The 13,893-nt window shown below is 41.2% G+C and overlaps 1 protein-coding gene across 1 annotated transcript in view; it reads left to right on the top strand.

Moving 5' to 3' along the window:
• The window catches only part of Sntb1 (syntrophin beta 1), a 259,198-nt gene extending 247,203 nt beyond the window's left edge, over positions 1-11,995 (top strand). The window contains exons 6-8 of the mRNA XM_028871905.2: positions 1,550-1,746; positions 5,572-5,762; positions 8,968-11,995. Of these exons, the coding sequence (XP_028727738.1) occupies positions 1,550-1,746; positions 5,572-5,762; positions 8,968-9,060 (481 nt within the window). The 3' untranslated portion in view covers positions 9,061-11,995. The remainder of the gene's footprint in view (positions 1-1,549; positions 1,747-5,571; positions 5,763-8,967) is intronic.
• Positions 11,996-13,893: the final 1,898 nt, after the last annotated feature.

Here is a 13,893-nt window from a genome sequence, read left to right as displayed (position 1 = left end):
CCTCAGGCCATTAAAGTCCCATACCAGAATTTAGAAAAACGTTTTCTCTTTTCTTTGGTATCACTTGAGTTTGAATCCACAGCAGCAGCACAATCACTTTTAGTCACTTCTTACTCCAAAATGGCCTCCTCCTGCCAGAACAAACCAGACTCAGCTGGCATATGTTAAATTTCTTCATGCACCCACATGCACAGCCATTTCCCTCTATGTATGTTAGAGGCTACCTACATAATTATTTATTTATTCTATAACTGCAATGAACCTCACAGCCAACAGCCTTTCCAATAACCCTTTTCCTCAAAGTGGCTTGGCAAACAGTTCCTACCACGTCTCCAGCTTTATAAATGAAAGAAAGTGCCTCACAGTTACACAAACTTCTTACTAGGAATTCCACAGGATATAATACACTTTCTTCCACTGACGATTTTATTCTCTCCTATTTATGTATTGTGGGGAAAATAAACTTTTCCGGTGTCCTTACCCATATTTTAACCCTCAAGGTAACAAATTATTTGTCTAAGAAAGTAACTCTCATCCAATAGGTGGCTAGGCACCTGGCATTTTTCTAGTAAATGGTACAGTGTTGCTTTCCATATTAAAAGATAAGGATGAAAATACAAATACCCTGGGGAGAAATAACATTTATAAAATTACACTGTGTTGCCCTGTGAATGATTGATATGAGAGCCACTCTGAAGAGGAGGAGGCTGAAATGTCAAGCAGCAGAGAGCGTGCTTCCAGGGGACAGTGACAGTGATCAGGATACTTTGATTCTTTATGTTTTAAGTGTGGCCTTCCGGGGAATTATTGACTATAGAAGTCACATTTCATGCCAAGGGGAAGCTCGAAAGTCAGTGTGAAAATCTTGCGTAGTTGAAAAACAACACTTCTGAAAAGTCCCATAAATATCCACTAAAGGGCAAGCCTCTACCATTTCCTCAGAAGTCTAACGTTTCTTGTTCTTTCTCCAGCCTGGATAGATAAACAGATGGCTGCCTTAGCAATGGAGTCCCCACCTGTTTGCTTGTCTGCAGGGCCTATCTGCATAACTGCATGCAGACCCAGAGATATGTTCAGTACAGCCAGATCCTTCCAGCTAAGAGATGTGACAAATTGAGTCTCATGCCCATTTAGTACAGTAGACTCATTTCCCTTTCCTGTGGCCAGGCAGGAATGTGCACATGAGTGGGGTTGGAATTGGACTGGAGAGAATTTTACACAGAATTCCAGTCTTTTTATTTTTCCTCACCCATTCATCTATTTATTTACTTAGCATAGTTGGATTTGCATAAATCATGTCATATTATTTGATTCTTCTGCTTATTTAACCAAATGCACAGTTCTTGGATGATTTGTAATCTCACTCTGCCATTGGAGAGACGATGGTAGAGTCACACCTTTGACTTGAGATCACAACAATGAGAGCAGTACATCTGTTTGGGGCATTGACTAGGTGATGGGCCAGGTGGATTTTTAAAGAGTGCATTTTAATACTAATCTCTCTTCCTCTCTCCGTCTTTCCCTCTTTCTCTCACCCCCTCCTCTCTAGGCTCGTCCATTCAGGTCCAGGGAAAGGATCCCCCCAGGCTGCTATGGATCTGTCCTTTGCAACACGAACTGGCACCAAGCAAGGAATCGAAACCCATCTCTTCAGGGCAGAGGTCAGCCGGGACCTCTCCCACTGGACGCGGAGCATAGTGCAGGGGTGCCACAATTCCGCGGAGCTCACTACCGAAATCACCACTGGTGAGTACTGCTGCCTCTGAGCTACCAATGTCCCACTGAGACGGAAATACCGGAAAGATGAACCTGTTGCTGCTCTGGCCTCAAAGTATTTTCTGTTACTGGTCTTTGAGCATGCTTAAAATCCTAGAGTTAACTACACAGAGAAACCCTGTCTCAAAAAACAAAAACAAAACAACAAGTCTAGAGTTAAGCTTAAATTCTCTTCAATTAGGGGCACTGTTCACCGCCCTAAGATATAACTAGAGGCTTTTCTTATACACCATCTCATCTCATCCTCATTAAGGAGAAGCTAGTAACTCAAAGGATCACTTCTCATCCTCCTACCAATGACCCCATGGATGTCTTCCAGAAGGAAGGAAATTTGGGGGCATAAACTAGTAGGGTTATTGGTTATGAACAATAGGAACTGAATCTGAGTGATTTATAATAGACTAGTATTTGGTACTGAGCTGAGCTCAACACTGGGGAACTCGGTCTGTAAGAAACAATAAAAATGAAAGGCATGGGGGAAGTAGAGCAGAAGGAAAGTTCCAGAAGAACTCCAACAGAGCTCCCTCTATCCCTAGCACCAATGAAGGGGCAGGAATAGTTTGGAAGGAGTCCACTGTCAGTGACCGCAGTCCAACGGGCAAAAGAGCTACTTCTCAGGATGGCGTCCATCTGTGACTTGTCTATCAGGCTCACTGTGTGCCACTGTGATCTAGAGGATGAAGACCCCTCCTCCCCCGCAGAACAGCTAGAAAAGACATACCACGATTTTCCTGTACCAATTTTTTACTCAGAAGCATGGATGGCGGACCCTCTCCTCCCTCCGGAGACTCAGATCCACAGGATGGAGTGGTGGATGAGAATCCTCAGATAACAAGTTTCAGGAAGCAGTGAGGCTACTGGGCCATGGGCCGGTCTTTGAGGAGTACTGGAGTAGACACCACTTCTCAAATACCCAGGAGTACTCCAAAAGATGAGACACACAGAAGCATGTGGCGGGCTTTTTCCAAATTGTCTCTAAATGTGTAGTAGAATTTCTGCTGCAGTAGACCCAAGATAACCAGTGCCTTTTATTTCATGTTTTTAAGATAGTATGTCACCAGGTAGCCTAGGCATGCCTCAAACTGACAGTCTTCACAAATGCTGGGATTAGAAGCATGCGCCACCATGCCTGGCTTGATCAGTACCTGTGGATGATTATCTTAAGACTAATTTGTGTCCCTAAATGTTTCGTGTTATTGCTGATGACCTGCTGGGAGTGTTCCTGAGAGATGTGTGCCTATGGTATCTGGCGAGAATAACAGGCTGGGAGCATGAGCGTTGGAAAAGACTCAAACCACTCAAATGCTACGTCTAATAATGTTATGTGTGTAGTATCAGTGAAGTTCACACTCCATGCCATGATTTTAGGAAAGAGTGAAGATGTCCAAAAGGATTGGCTTTTGGTTTTTGCGGGGTTTGAAAAAATTTTTTTCATCTCATTTCGTATGTAGACACTGTTTCCCTCAATAGGAAAATAAAATGCCAAGGCTAGTGACATACATACAGGCTGAAGGAGAATAACAAGAAATTGTGTAATCTGAGCTAGCAGAATGGTAGCAGAAAAGTGATAGAAGTAATTAAAGACACAACCCACTTGCAGCTTGGATGATGTCTCCAGAGACTCGGGGTGGGGAGGGGGGGAGTACGGAGGATGATTTCTGTTTTCATCAGATCTTAGTGTAACATGGTCATGTGTTTAATTTAGCCCACGGAGATTGAGAACATCTTCGGGAACTGATTCTACCCAGGAAAGGTCACAGACACCATTCGAGGTCTGCTGGAATCAAAGCCCATCACAGCTAATTCAGAATAACTAATCACACAGCTTTAAAGTTCATACGTGGGGGAAAGCATGAATAAAACTATGCTTAGAGCTTATGGACATGTGCTGCAGGTGTAAGAAGACATGAAAACTGGCAAAAGGGAGGCCATTACTACCTGTGTGACACTGTCCTTTGTTGTCCCTGGACTGGGAGTAGGGGTAGCAGAGGGCCAAGCATTCAGAGCTATCAGAGAAAAACTTTGTAAAAGATGAGCTTATAGTACAGATGAAAAGTACTTAGAGTAAGTTGGAGAAGGGGCGGATGTGTTCATTAGAGCTCCATTTGAAAGGGCGCCTAATTCTGCAGTCAATAGAGATCCTATTTCTTCCCCCAAAGTCTGAAGGTATCCCCTGTCAATGTCATCATCTGTCACCATTTGTGAGAGAGGAAGGCTGAGAAACTCGTTGTTGTCAGGGTCCTGCCCCAAGCCCTCTACATTTGAGAGTCAGGGTATGGAGAAGGGAAGATGAAACTGTGGAGAGAGGACTTGAACTTGCAAAGCTAAACATCGCAGGTGGGGATCATCTCCTCTCTGAGTGTTTTTTTTTTATCCCCTTTTTTCTTTTTGGTTTTATCGAGACAGGGTTTCTCTGTGTAGTTTTGGTGCCTGTCGTGGATCTCGCTCTATAGACCAGGCTGGCTTCGAACTCACAGAGATCCACCTGGCTCTGCCTCCCGAGTGCTGGGATTAAAGGCGTGCGCCACTGCCACCTGGCAAACTTTAGTTTTTTTTAAGCCCTATAGTCTTAGTGAAATATTGCTGCTTCTGAAGTCAGTGGTGAAATTGTACTCAGTATATTTAGAAAGCAGAGCAGAGCTAAGGGCAACAAAGAGTGGTTTCTCAATTAATGACACCTTCATGGGTCAGTGCTGCTCCCAGCCCCACCCCAACAAAGAAAATGTCCTGGTTCCTTAAAAATTCAGCTAGGTACAGATCAAGGCCTGAACCAAATGACCTACAGAGATCTGTTTACTGTGTTATGGGGCAAGCTAAACCCAGTCTGATAATTGACAAGCTTTTCCAGACATCTATGGTGAAGATTTAAAGGAAACATTCGTAGCCCTTCTGCAATATTAGCTTATAAGACGGGTTCTGGCAACCGCCCCCTCCCTGTCCAGGTAATAGGCTTACAGAGCTCCACTCCCCCGGCTTCCAGGTAAAAGCCAGCACCTGGATTTCTTACAAGGTTTATGCTTTTGTTCCTCTGGATTGGAGGTGCCCTGTACATGCCCCCCTCCTTGTACATCTCACAGGCAGGGGACAGAGACACATTCCTCGTGAAAGGTGTCACATCACAGATCTGTCTGCTGCAGCATTTCCAGAACCCCAAATCTTAGGGGAAATTAAAGGAACAGCCCTTTCAATGTCTGAAATAAACTGGTAGGCCTTTTTAAAAATGAAAGTAGATTATTTTTAAACTACTCACTTAGGACCTCTTATGCATGTTGCATATGACAACTTCGGTGACATAATGGAGTATAATAAGGGAGTGTTTGCCTCTTTCAACCAATAGCTGACAGGACCATATATGCATATATGCATGCATGCATATGTGTGTGCATGATGGGTGCATACCCATGCAGATGATATGGTGGTGTTGTTAATGATGGTGATGCAGAGGTGGCTTACTTTACTAAAATAAAATATCTGTTGTTTCTGGCTGAAAGCCAGGCCCACCTGGTCATAGGAAATCAAGTATACCCTTCCTGTTGACATACATGTGAGAAGGCCAGATTAGGACTAGAGCCCAGACAACATCCACTGAATCCCAGTTCCTGACAACTGCTAAATTACAACATCAAAGTCAATCCAAGAAGTGTAGGGATTTTATTACTTTTTTTTCTCACGTTAATAAGAAATTTGTGGGTGGACATGGGATTGAAGAAACTAAAACAATTAAGCGCCTGAGTAAATGGACTGATGGATTGATTTCCACCATGTCTTCCCCTCTCCCTGTTCCCCCAATCCCAGCCTGCACCTACAGAAACCAGGAATGCCGCTTGACCGTTCATTATGACAATGGATTTTCTATTTCTACTGAGCCTCAGGAGGGTGCCTTTCCCAAGACAATCATACAGTCCCCTTATGAGAAGCTCAAAATGTCTTCGGATGATGGAATCAGAATGCTCTATTTAGACTTCGGAGGCAAAGAAGGAGAGATTGTAAGTGTGTTTTTCTTGTGACCATGCGATTTCGTTAGCTTCATTATGCAACGCATCTGTAATGACTCAGAAATGATAGGCTGCCTTCTTTCTACTGTTATTCATCCAACTGATAGCACAGGCTCCAGACTCCTGTCACACCTGATCCTGGAGAAAGCAGGATTGGAATCAATAGTTTCAAACAGGTCCAGTTATCTCGAGTTCTTTCCTTTGGCTTCATTTTTTCATTAGAAAATGGCATAAATATTTGGATCTAGAGGAAGAATGCTTTAAAAGAGATTTCTCAATTGATTTCACCTATGTACCACTCCTTTTAAAGATACACTAAGCAGCTGATATAACCTTCGCATTGTGTCAGGTGATGGGGATGAGGGCAGCTATATCAAATAAGTACTGCCAGGGGCAGGAAACGAAATGCAGTCAGGGAATAGACAGTAGACATCATCTGAGTGGGGGGAGGGAACAGACAAGACTATGAAAGTTGGAAACTACTATCAATCAATATTCATCTAAGTTAACCAATTCCTGGTTAAGGTAAGAGCCATATACCTCACACCAGTGCACACAGTCCTTGTGTTGGCATTAATGATTTTCTGTGGTCTTCATTCCCCATCATAGTAAAAACATGAATGAAAACCAGTTTCCCAGAAGGTGACAGTGGTACATTCTTCCATCTGTAGACAATAGTGGCCCATGGCATTTTCCCAGAAGACGCAGCATCTCACCTATGCTGTCAAGTATAGAACTGCAAGCATGTCCATGAATTTGTGAGAACCATTCTACGTACCTGTTGTGTCCATCAGAAAATATGTATTGACTTCCTGTTACAACAGTGACAGAAAATTTAAATCACATAGATTAATCCCTAACTGAACAAAAATCAAACAAACTAACTTTCATCCAGCTCCTGGGCTTTCACCATCCCTCTTTCCTCCACCTGCTTCATGCCACAAGTTGTACCAGTGTTTCTTCAGTGGGCTTTACTGGGAAGTATCTGGAAAGCATTTTGGAGTTCCCAGAAGAAGCTGACTAGGGACAAGGGCTATCTTCACAGAGTTAAAGGGCCCTTTACCTCAGCTCAAGACAATCCCACACCACATGATACTGCTGACCTCAGTGCAACCCCAGGCTGTTGTTATGGGTACTTGGCAGTGGTGATCACGCCCAAGAGCAAGGCTGACAGCAGACCCTTCCTCACTGTCTGAGAACTTCTTCCATTTTCTCAGTGGAGTCTCAGGATTCCTCTGGATTTTGTATTTTTATATTTCTGTATTCCAGTTCTTTAAATGTAACCTGAAACCGTGACTCAAATGAGGTAGTGACATGAAAATCCCTGTCATTAAAACACTTCTCATTTATTCCTGGTCTATCGACTATCCATCTGCGTTCTTAAAGGCAACTCCTTTATAGCAAAGTGGAAACAAACAGGAATTAGTCTCTTGTTTTATTCTTGCTTGTGTCCAATGCTAAGGTGCTCCTCTTATTACTTTGGATTCAAGTCACCCTATCCATAAACTACAGAGACTGAGGCAGACAGTTTTTAATGTCACTTTTCAAAACTGTGTTGGTTTTTTTTTTTGTTTTGTTTTGTTTTTGTTTTTCTTTTTAGTGGCATGGGATACGGTAATTAATCTCTAGCTATGATGTCAGATAGACTTGAGTGTGAGTCCATGCTTCCTGATTGACTGTAAAGGCTGTGGTTTCATAAAGTTTAAAGCATCTCTAGATCTTAGTTTTTTTTTTTTTCCATATGAAAAATGGCAACACTGACAATTGTTACCTCTTAGGGATTTGACTGTGAGGGATTATCTTGACTGCATTAAGTGAGATGGAAAACCCCCACCCACCCAAGCCACAATGGGTGGCACCATTCTAATGTGGGGATTTAACAATGTAGTTGAAAGGAGGTTTATTTTGGGGTAACTTACAGCCAGTTAAGGGGTTGGTTACAGGATCTGGGAGAGGTGAGGTGCAGTCCAGCGGGGTTCTCTGAAGAACTCTGAGTCAGTCTACCATCCAGCATCCAGGATCATGAGGAACCAAGAGGGCAGGCACATCAGGATCTCAAGTCTTAAGGGCTCCTGTCCTGGCCATGCCCCAAGGGCAGGTCCTAGGTAGGTGTGGCAGTTACCAGCTGCCTCACGAGGGTGGTGCTTCAAGATTAAAGCTGGAACAGCTACCCATTACACCATTCCCTAGCCAGGATCCTAGAGCAGCAGCATACATTCATCCCTGTTCCTGTTTGGGGACGCAATGTGACCAGCCCAGCTGTTTCAAGCTCCTGCTGCCTCCATTTCCCCTCCATGATGGACTGTGCTTTCAACTCTGAGTTAAAAATATACCCTTAAGTTGCCTTTGTAAGAATGTTTTATCACGGCAACAAATAATGAAAAGGAAACCAAGACAGCACCCTATAGCAATACCATCTAAAGTTTGGTAGATGATAATTGCACACTCACTTTGCTTTTATTGCACAGAAATGCCACCATCAGAACAAAACTTGGGGCAGCAGAAGGGAATCTGGAAGTTTCCTAAATTTTTCTAACTTAGGTCAAGTGATAATTCACCTTTGGAAGATGTTTGATGCTCTAGCCAGGCATGCCCTGGGCTGTACAGAAACCACACCGAGAAGGCTCGGACTTCAGACGTCACCATCAGAGAGATGTGAGGGGCATGTCTGCAATGGTTCAAGAGTAGAGGATGGCAAAGACGAGGATGCTGAGCATGCGCTCTGTATTCACAATTCACAAAGCAGTTTCCCATGCAGGATCCCACTTAGTACTCTAATTACCTTGCATATCAGTAGGGCTGAGAAGAATTTTAAGCGAGTTGGACAAGGTTAGACATTTTAAAAACTGTCAAAAAGAACCAAACAGCTTGAGATGTGAAATTGGAACTGCTGCCTACTATATGAAACTCGGCATCAACATCACTATTGTGGAACTGAAAATAAATGGCATAAACAATGAAGAAGGGTCCCATCAGTATTTATGTTTATTTTAGACACAAAGATATTGGAGATATGAGGAGCAAGTTTGGAGGATTATTCCCTTATCTCAATGAGAACAAAGATTTGAGGACAGCATCGCTCTATTTAATGCTCCAAAGTTAGAAGTGTGTATAGATTGGCTTGATGGGAAAATCACTATGCTACATCAAGCATTAACTGAAATTTCTCTCGTGCTCTCTTCTCTTTAATTTTCAGCAACTGGACCTTCACTCCTGCCCCAAGCCGATCGTTTTCATCATCCATTCCTTTCTGTCTGCTAAGATTACAAGACTGGGCTTGGTGGCCTGAACGGAGGGGCGACTTGCCTTAGGGGAGGAAGGCTGCGGCGCCACAGGAGTGTGACATCAGGCAGTGCTCCAAACGGAGCATGCACAGCCAGCTTCGGGTCTCAGGAGTCACGTGTAATATCCCAGGCTCCTCCGTCAGTTTCAGGAACTACAAGGGACTCCCTGAAGAAAATACCATGAGGGTTGTCAGAATAGAGAGCTTCTTAGAGCAGAACAAGGCTAAAGGGGGTAAGGGCGAGTGGATACCCACAGCCTCTCTTCTAAATGATGACCGCCAAGGACATGGCCATCACAACAGCATGTGCAGATCTTAATCACACCAGTTTCTAGGCAACTGGTTCACCCCAGTAAGCCAGGGCTGAGCAGATGAGAAACAGATAGTTCCACCTATTCTTCTGTCCCCCGGTACTGATCCCTTGCTTTATTGTGATTTATTTCCTGACCCAAGTTGAGCTGATGTTCATTGGTAGGCAAAAGAAAGAAAGAAAAGAAAAAAAGACAGACGAGGAAAAGTAAAAAGAAACCCACCTTTTATTTAAGAATGAAGCATCTGTCACTTAATTTTCCTAATGAGTTATCTTTCAGCTGGTATAGAGTGATTCTAAAGTGTTCTCATTCGCATATGCTGGACAGAAATGAAATAAAGCACTGGATACTGACATGAGCTTTAAGCAGGCAGGATCTGAGCCCAAATGGACTATTGCAGTTGCAAAGCTTTCCTGGAGAGTTGTATACACAAATGATAATTAATTCTGAGACTACACTTACACCATGGATGCTGTCTCATAGCCAAAATCTGTATCCTTATTTACAAAAATCAAATTCTGGGCAATTTTGAAAAGCTTGCCATTACACACACACACACACACACACACACACACACACACACACACACCACTGGTCACATAGTTGGTGTTTAACTGTCTGCATCTTACAGTTTTCAGTGGAAGTACCTTTCAGTGGTCCTTGTTTCTGCCCGTGTTCACCTATGTGCATTTCAAAATAAGGGAGACTATCTCTCAGTCTTGATGACGCTGTTTTAGGTATATAGAACCAGAAGTATAATCAAATCTACAGATAGTATCTACATTAATTTTGGAATTCCAGGGGAATAATACAAGGACCTGATACTTATCTACAACCATATTTTGAGGCACTATCTAGCCTATTAAGACTTAATGCTTTTTTTTTTTTTAACGTTTCAAGATTCATTCACTAAAAGCTATACCCATTATTTGATTTTGGAATTACTTTTCACAAACCCTGAAGATTAGCCATAGTATTTATGTTTTTTAGTCCTTCTTTTCCATGTAGTTTTACATTAGCACGTGCTCTGTGTTCTGCCCGTGTGCTGGAAGAGTCATAGTTTAGCAGATACCTATGCAAAGTGAAACTGCCTAAATGCCTGTGATTAAGCTTCTTCAGATTTGTGGGTTTATTGAATTGCAGTTGTATTTTAAACCATCATTTCCCCAAAGCACATCCCATACAACACCATTTCCAAGAGACATGTTGAGCAGTGTTCTCATTGGAGAAGTGATTTAGGAGCTTGGTGGTAAAAATATTTGCTAAGTAGCAACTTGAGACATGTTAGGCCCTTGTTAGGGTAGCCAGCTCCCCCCCCAAAATCCTTGTCGTCATTGTTCACAATCTTCAAGGTAGGGGTGAAAGTTCCATCCTTGCCCTTCCTTCTTTGTAATAGGGTGTAATGGGGCCTCTGTGAAGCTAGTGGTTTTTATAGACAATGCTTTAGGAAATACCACCAGAGGACACTGACTTTTGGTTGGTTTCTAATTTTAAAATGTTGAAAAGTGAAGGCCAGCTTCAATACTGTGGGAAAGCGGTGATGCATTTGTAAATTGTATTGCACACTTTCACACTATATATTTTCAAAAATCACTGGAATGTTGTTATACAAAAGAACTATACTTATGTATTGTAAATAATATGATACATATATTAATACCAATAGTTTCATTCAACAATATGTAATCTAAGGTGCTCGGTACTACATGAAGTTTGAGTTAATTATTCAAGTTGCAAAGATTCTATTATATATTTATAGACAAATTAAATTGGTCATAATTACAGACATTGTTTCTTTATTGCTTAAGTTTTAGATTGATATCTGCATAAGACTCAACAAAAACTGTCTTCTCCATTTTTAAAATTTTAATTTAAATATTTATATTTTAGGAAAAATATATTTGAATAAGATCAATGCATTTTCTGAAGCAAATTAAAATGTGTTGTTAGCAACAAATAGAAAATTTTACTAAGAGAACTGTGTATATGAATGATTTTTTTCTCCTAATTAAAGTATATCCTATCAGAGTGGCTATGATGAGTCAGTTTTAGATGTCCACTATTATTTCCCAGCTTGGATTTTAAACATGATATTTAAATAATGGCTTCACAGTGTATTTTTCATCTTGTCTTAGGTGTTAGTGTGTATGTCACAAACTAAGTCTGCCTCATGTCTTGGTCAATGAATCAAATTAGTCATTTGGGAGATTTTTTTTTCCAGTTTGTTTTGTTCTTAGTTCTGTGAATCAGAGAACTGATAATGCTTGTACCTAAATGAAAAGCAGTGCAGATAAACAATCCTTACTTAATGGATGCTTACTCAGTTGCCAGGAGCGTAAATTCATTGGTCTGGTAATATGTCTGTGCTACTCATCTTATCGGCATTTAAAGAATGCCAGGGAGATAGAGATGACTTTTTTTATAACATGAACTAAATAATAGAAATCAAACTATACAATTCTTATGAACTACCCAGATAGAGGTATTTAATGAATGGCATCAATGAGGCGTGGGAGTGATTTTTGGGTGTATCTTGAATTGGTTTTTTAAATCTGCCTGTGTTTATAGCCCCATGGACATCATGTACAATTTATATGTAAACTAAATAAATATTTGCCTCAGATCTCCAATGCATAAGCTTATATTTTAAGTCCATCATGGGTTGAACTGACTGAATGGTGACTTCATGTGAAGACAGACCATGTTACTTTCCAATCAAGATTGATCTTAGAAGTATTGATGGGGTAAAGGAATGCCATTAACAACACCTGTGTTCATTTTATTTCAGAGTCTATTTAAAACACATATGGTTGATTCCCAACGTACCAAATGATGACAGATTCTTCAACCCCTAATTATTAATTTGAATGTAGTTTCAGATAGTTTTTCATCTACAATTTAGAGCTCTCATTTCTAACTAAAAAGTGACCCCTGCAGCAAGCTCCAAATACTTCAATTCTCTGTTGTATTACAGTTGGTTTCTGTTGCAATTTCTTGCAATAAATGTAACAGGCTGGTATTTAGAAGTCATTGTACTAACTGAAACTTTAGCAGGATTGAGGTTAGATTTAGATCCATAGAGCCTGGGGTTTCAAAAGACCTAGCAGCTGTGTAGCCTATTTCTTCTCAGAGTTTATAACAGTGAGACCATCTTTGTACATTAAGGTGCATGATCTGCTAGTAACACAGCAATATGATGTCAGTGCAGAAAACTGAACAGACAACAATTAAAACTTTTTTAAAGCTCATACCACCTAAACTCATTTTACATATACACTATGTCCCAGATGCTGCACTGTGAGCTACACTGACCTTGTTACACATGCCACTGAACTCAGGAGTCTTTCCTTGAACACTTTGCTGTTGTCCATCCAGTCTGAAATTGAAAATTTCCAGTATGAAGCAAGCACGCCTTATCTCTCCAGGCAGACCCACTCATTTGCTGGCTGGCTAGAGTTGTTTGAAACGTCTTCCATTCTTGGCGCCAAAACTTCTATTTGTCTACCCTTCACTCATGACCCCTGTTCTACTGTAGAAAGTACTGGAAGTCCAATTTCTCTTCCACAGGAATGTCCTACATACAGACATGACTCAAGGCTGATAGCAACCAACTAATGTAATATAAGCCAAAACCAGCTTTTAATGGGACATTTGAAAAATCCTCATTTTCATCTTTAAAAAAAAAGACCAAGATTAAAACCTTCTCAGATATCTAGTAATGGAAGGTCAGAACAGGCACAGATAAAGCCACCAATAAGAACATTTGACAATAATTTAGAGAACAATTTGACAAACCTATAAAAAATTTAAAAACACATACTTTTTGACTATGAAATTTGATTGTACGGGTGCACAGAAACTGTGGCAGAAAGATTATCTCTGCAGTATTTGTAACCAGCTGAAAAAGTTCAATAGGTAAATGATATTAGTACAGTTCTCAGGTACACTAATAGCTGTCACACTGCTGTGTGTCCATGTTCTGCAGCTGTCAGCACTGGCATTGACAAAGTCAGTAAAATCTCGGCAAGATTCAAATCCCCTGTGAGGTGCTCATGAAGAGCCATAATCGCTGTCCAAGCCCTCCATGCTCCCTGTATTCAACTAGAGGCATTTCAGGAATCTGCTCTTGGGTATCACAATTAGTAGGATGAGAGAACTTGCAATTGATACTTAGTAAGAGTTGCTAGACATCCCCACTGGCGATGGCTCTTCATCAAGCAGTATTTTTCCATACATTTTCTGTGACCTCTGAGATTCTTAGAGATGAAAACCCCTGTTGATATCTGAGCCTAGACCTTTTATTCATACAAATATTTTGATTCAATATGCCCTAGATTTTCTAGATATGAACTACCATGGTTTTGAAAGAAGGATGGTGGTTTTGTTTTGCTCAGGGATTACCAAAAGTTGGTACCATTTTATAAAAAGAAAAAGGAGGAAGAGGAAGAGGAGGAGGAGGAGGAGGAGGAGGAGGAGGAAGAAGAAGAAGAAGAAGAAGAAGAAGAAGAAGAAGAAGAAGAAGAAGAAG

Source organism: Peromyscus leucopus, chromosome 20 (genome assembly GCF_004664715.2).
Source record: "Peromyscus leucopus breed LL Stock chromosome 20, UCI_PerLeu_2.1, whole genome shotgun sequence".
Taxonomy (NCBI): domain Eukaryota; kingdom Metazoa; phylum Chordata; class Mammalia; order Rodentia; family Cricetidae; genus Peromyscus; species Peromyscus leucopus.
Note: the sequence above shows the minus strand (reverse complement) of the source record. Positions and strands in the feature narration are given on the sequence as shown.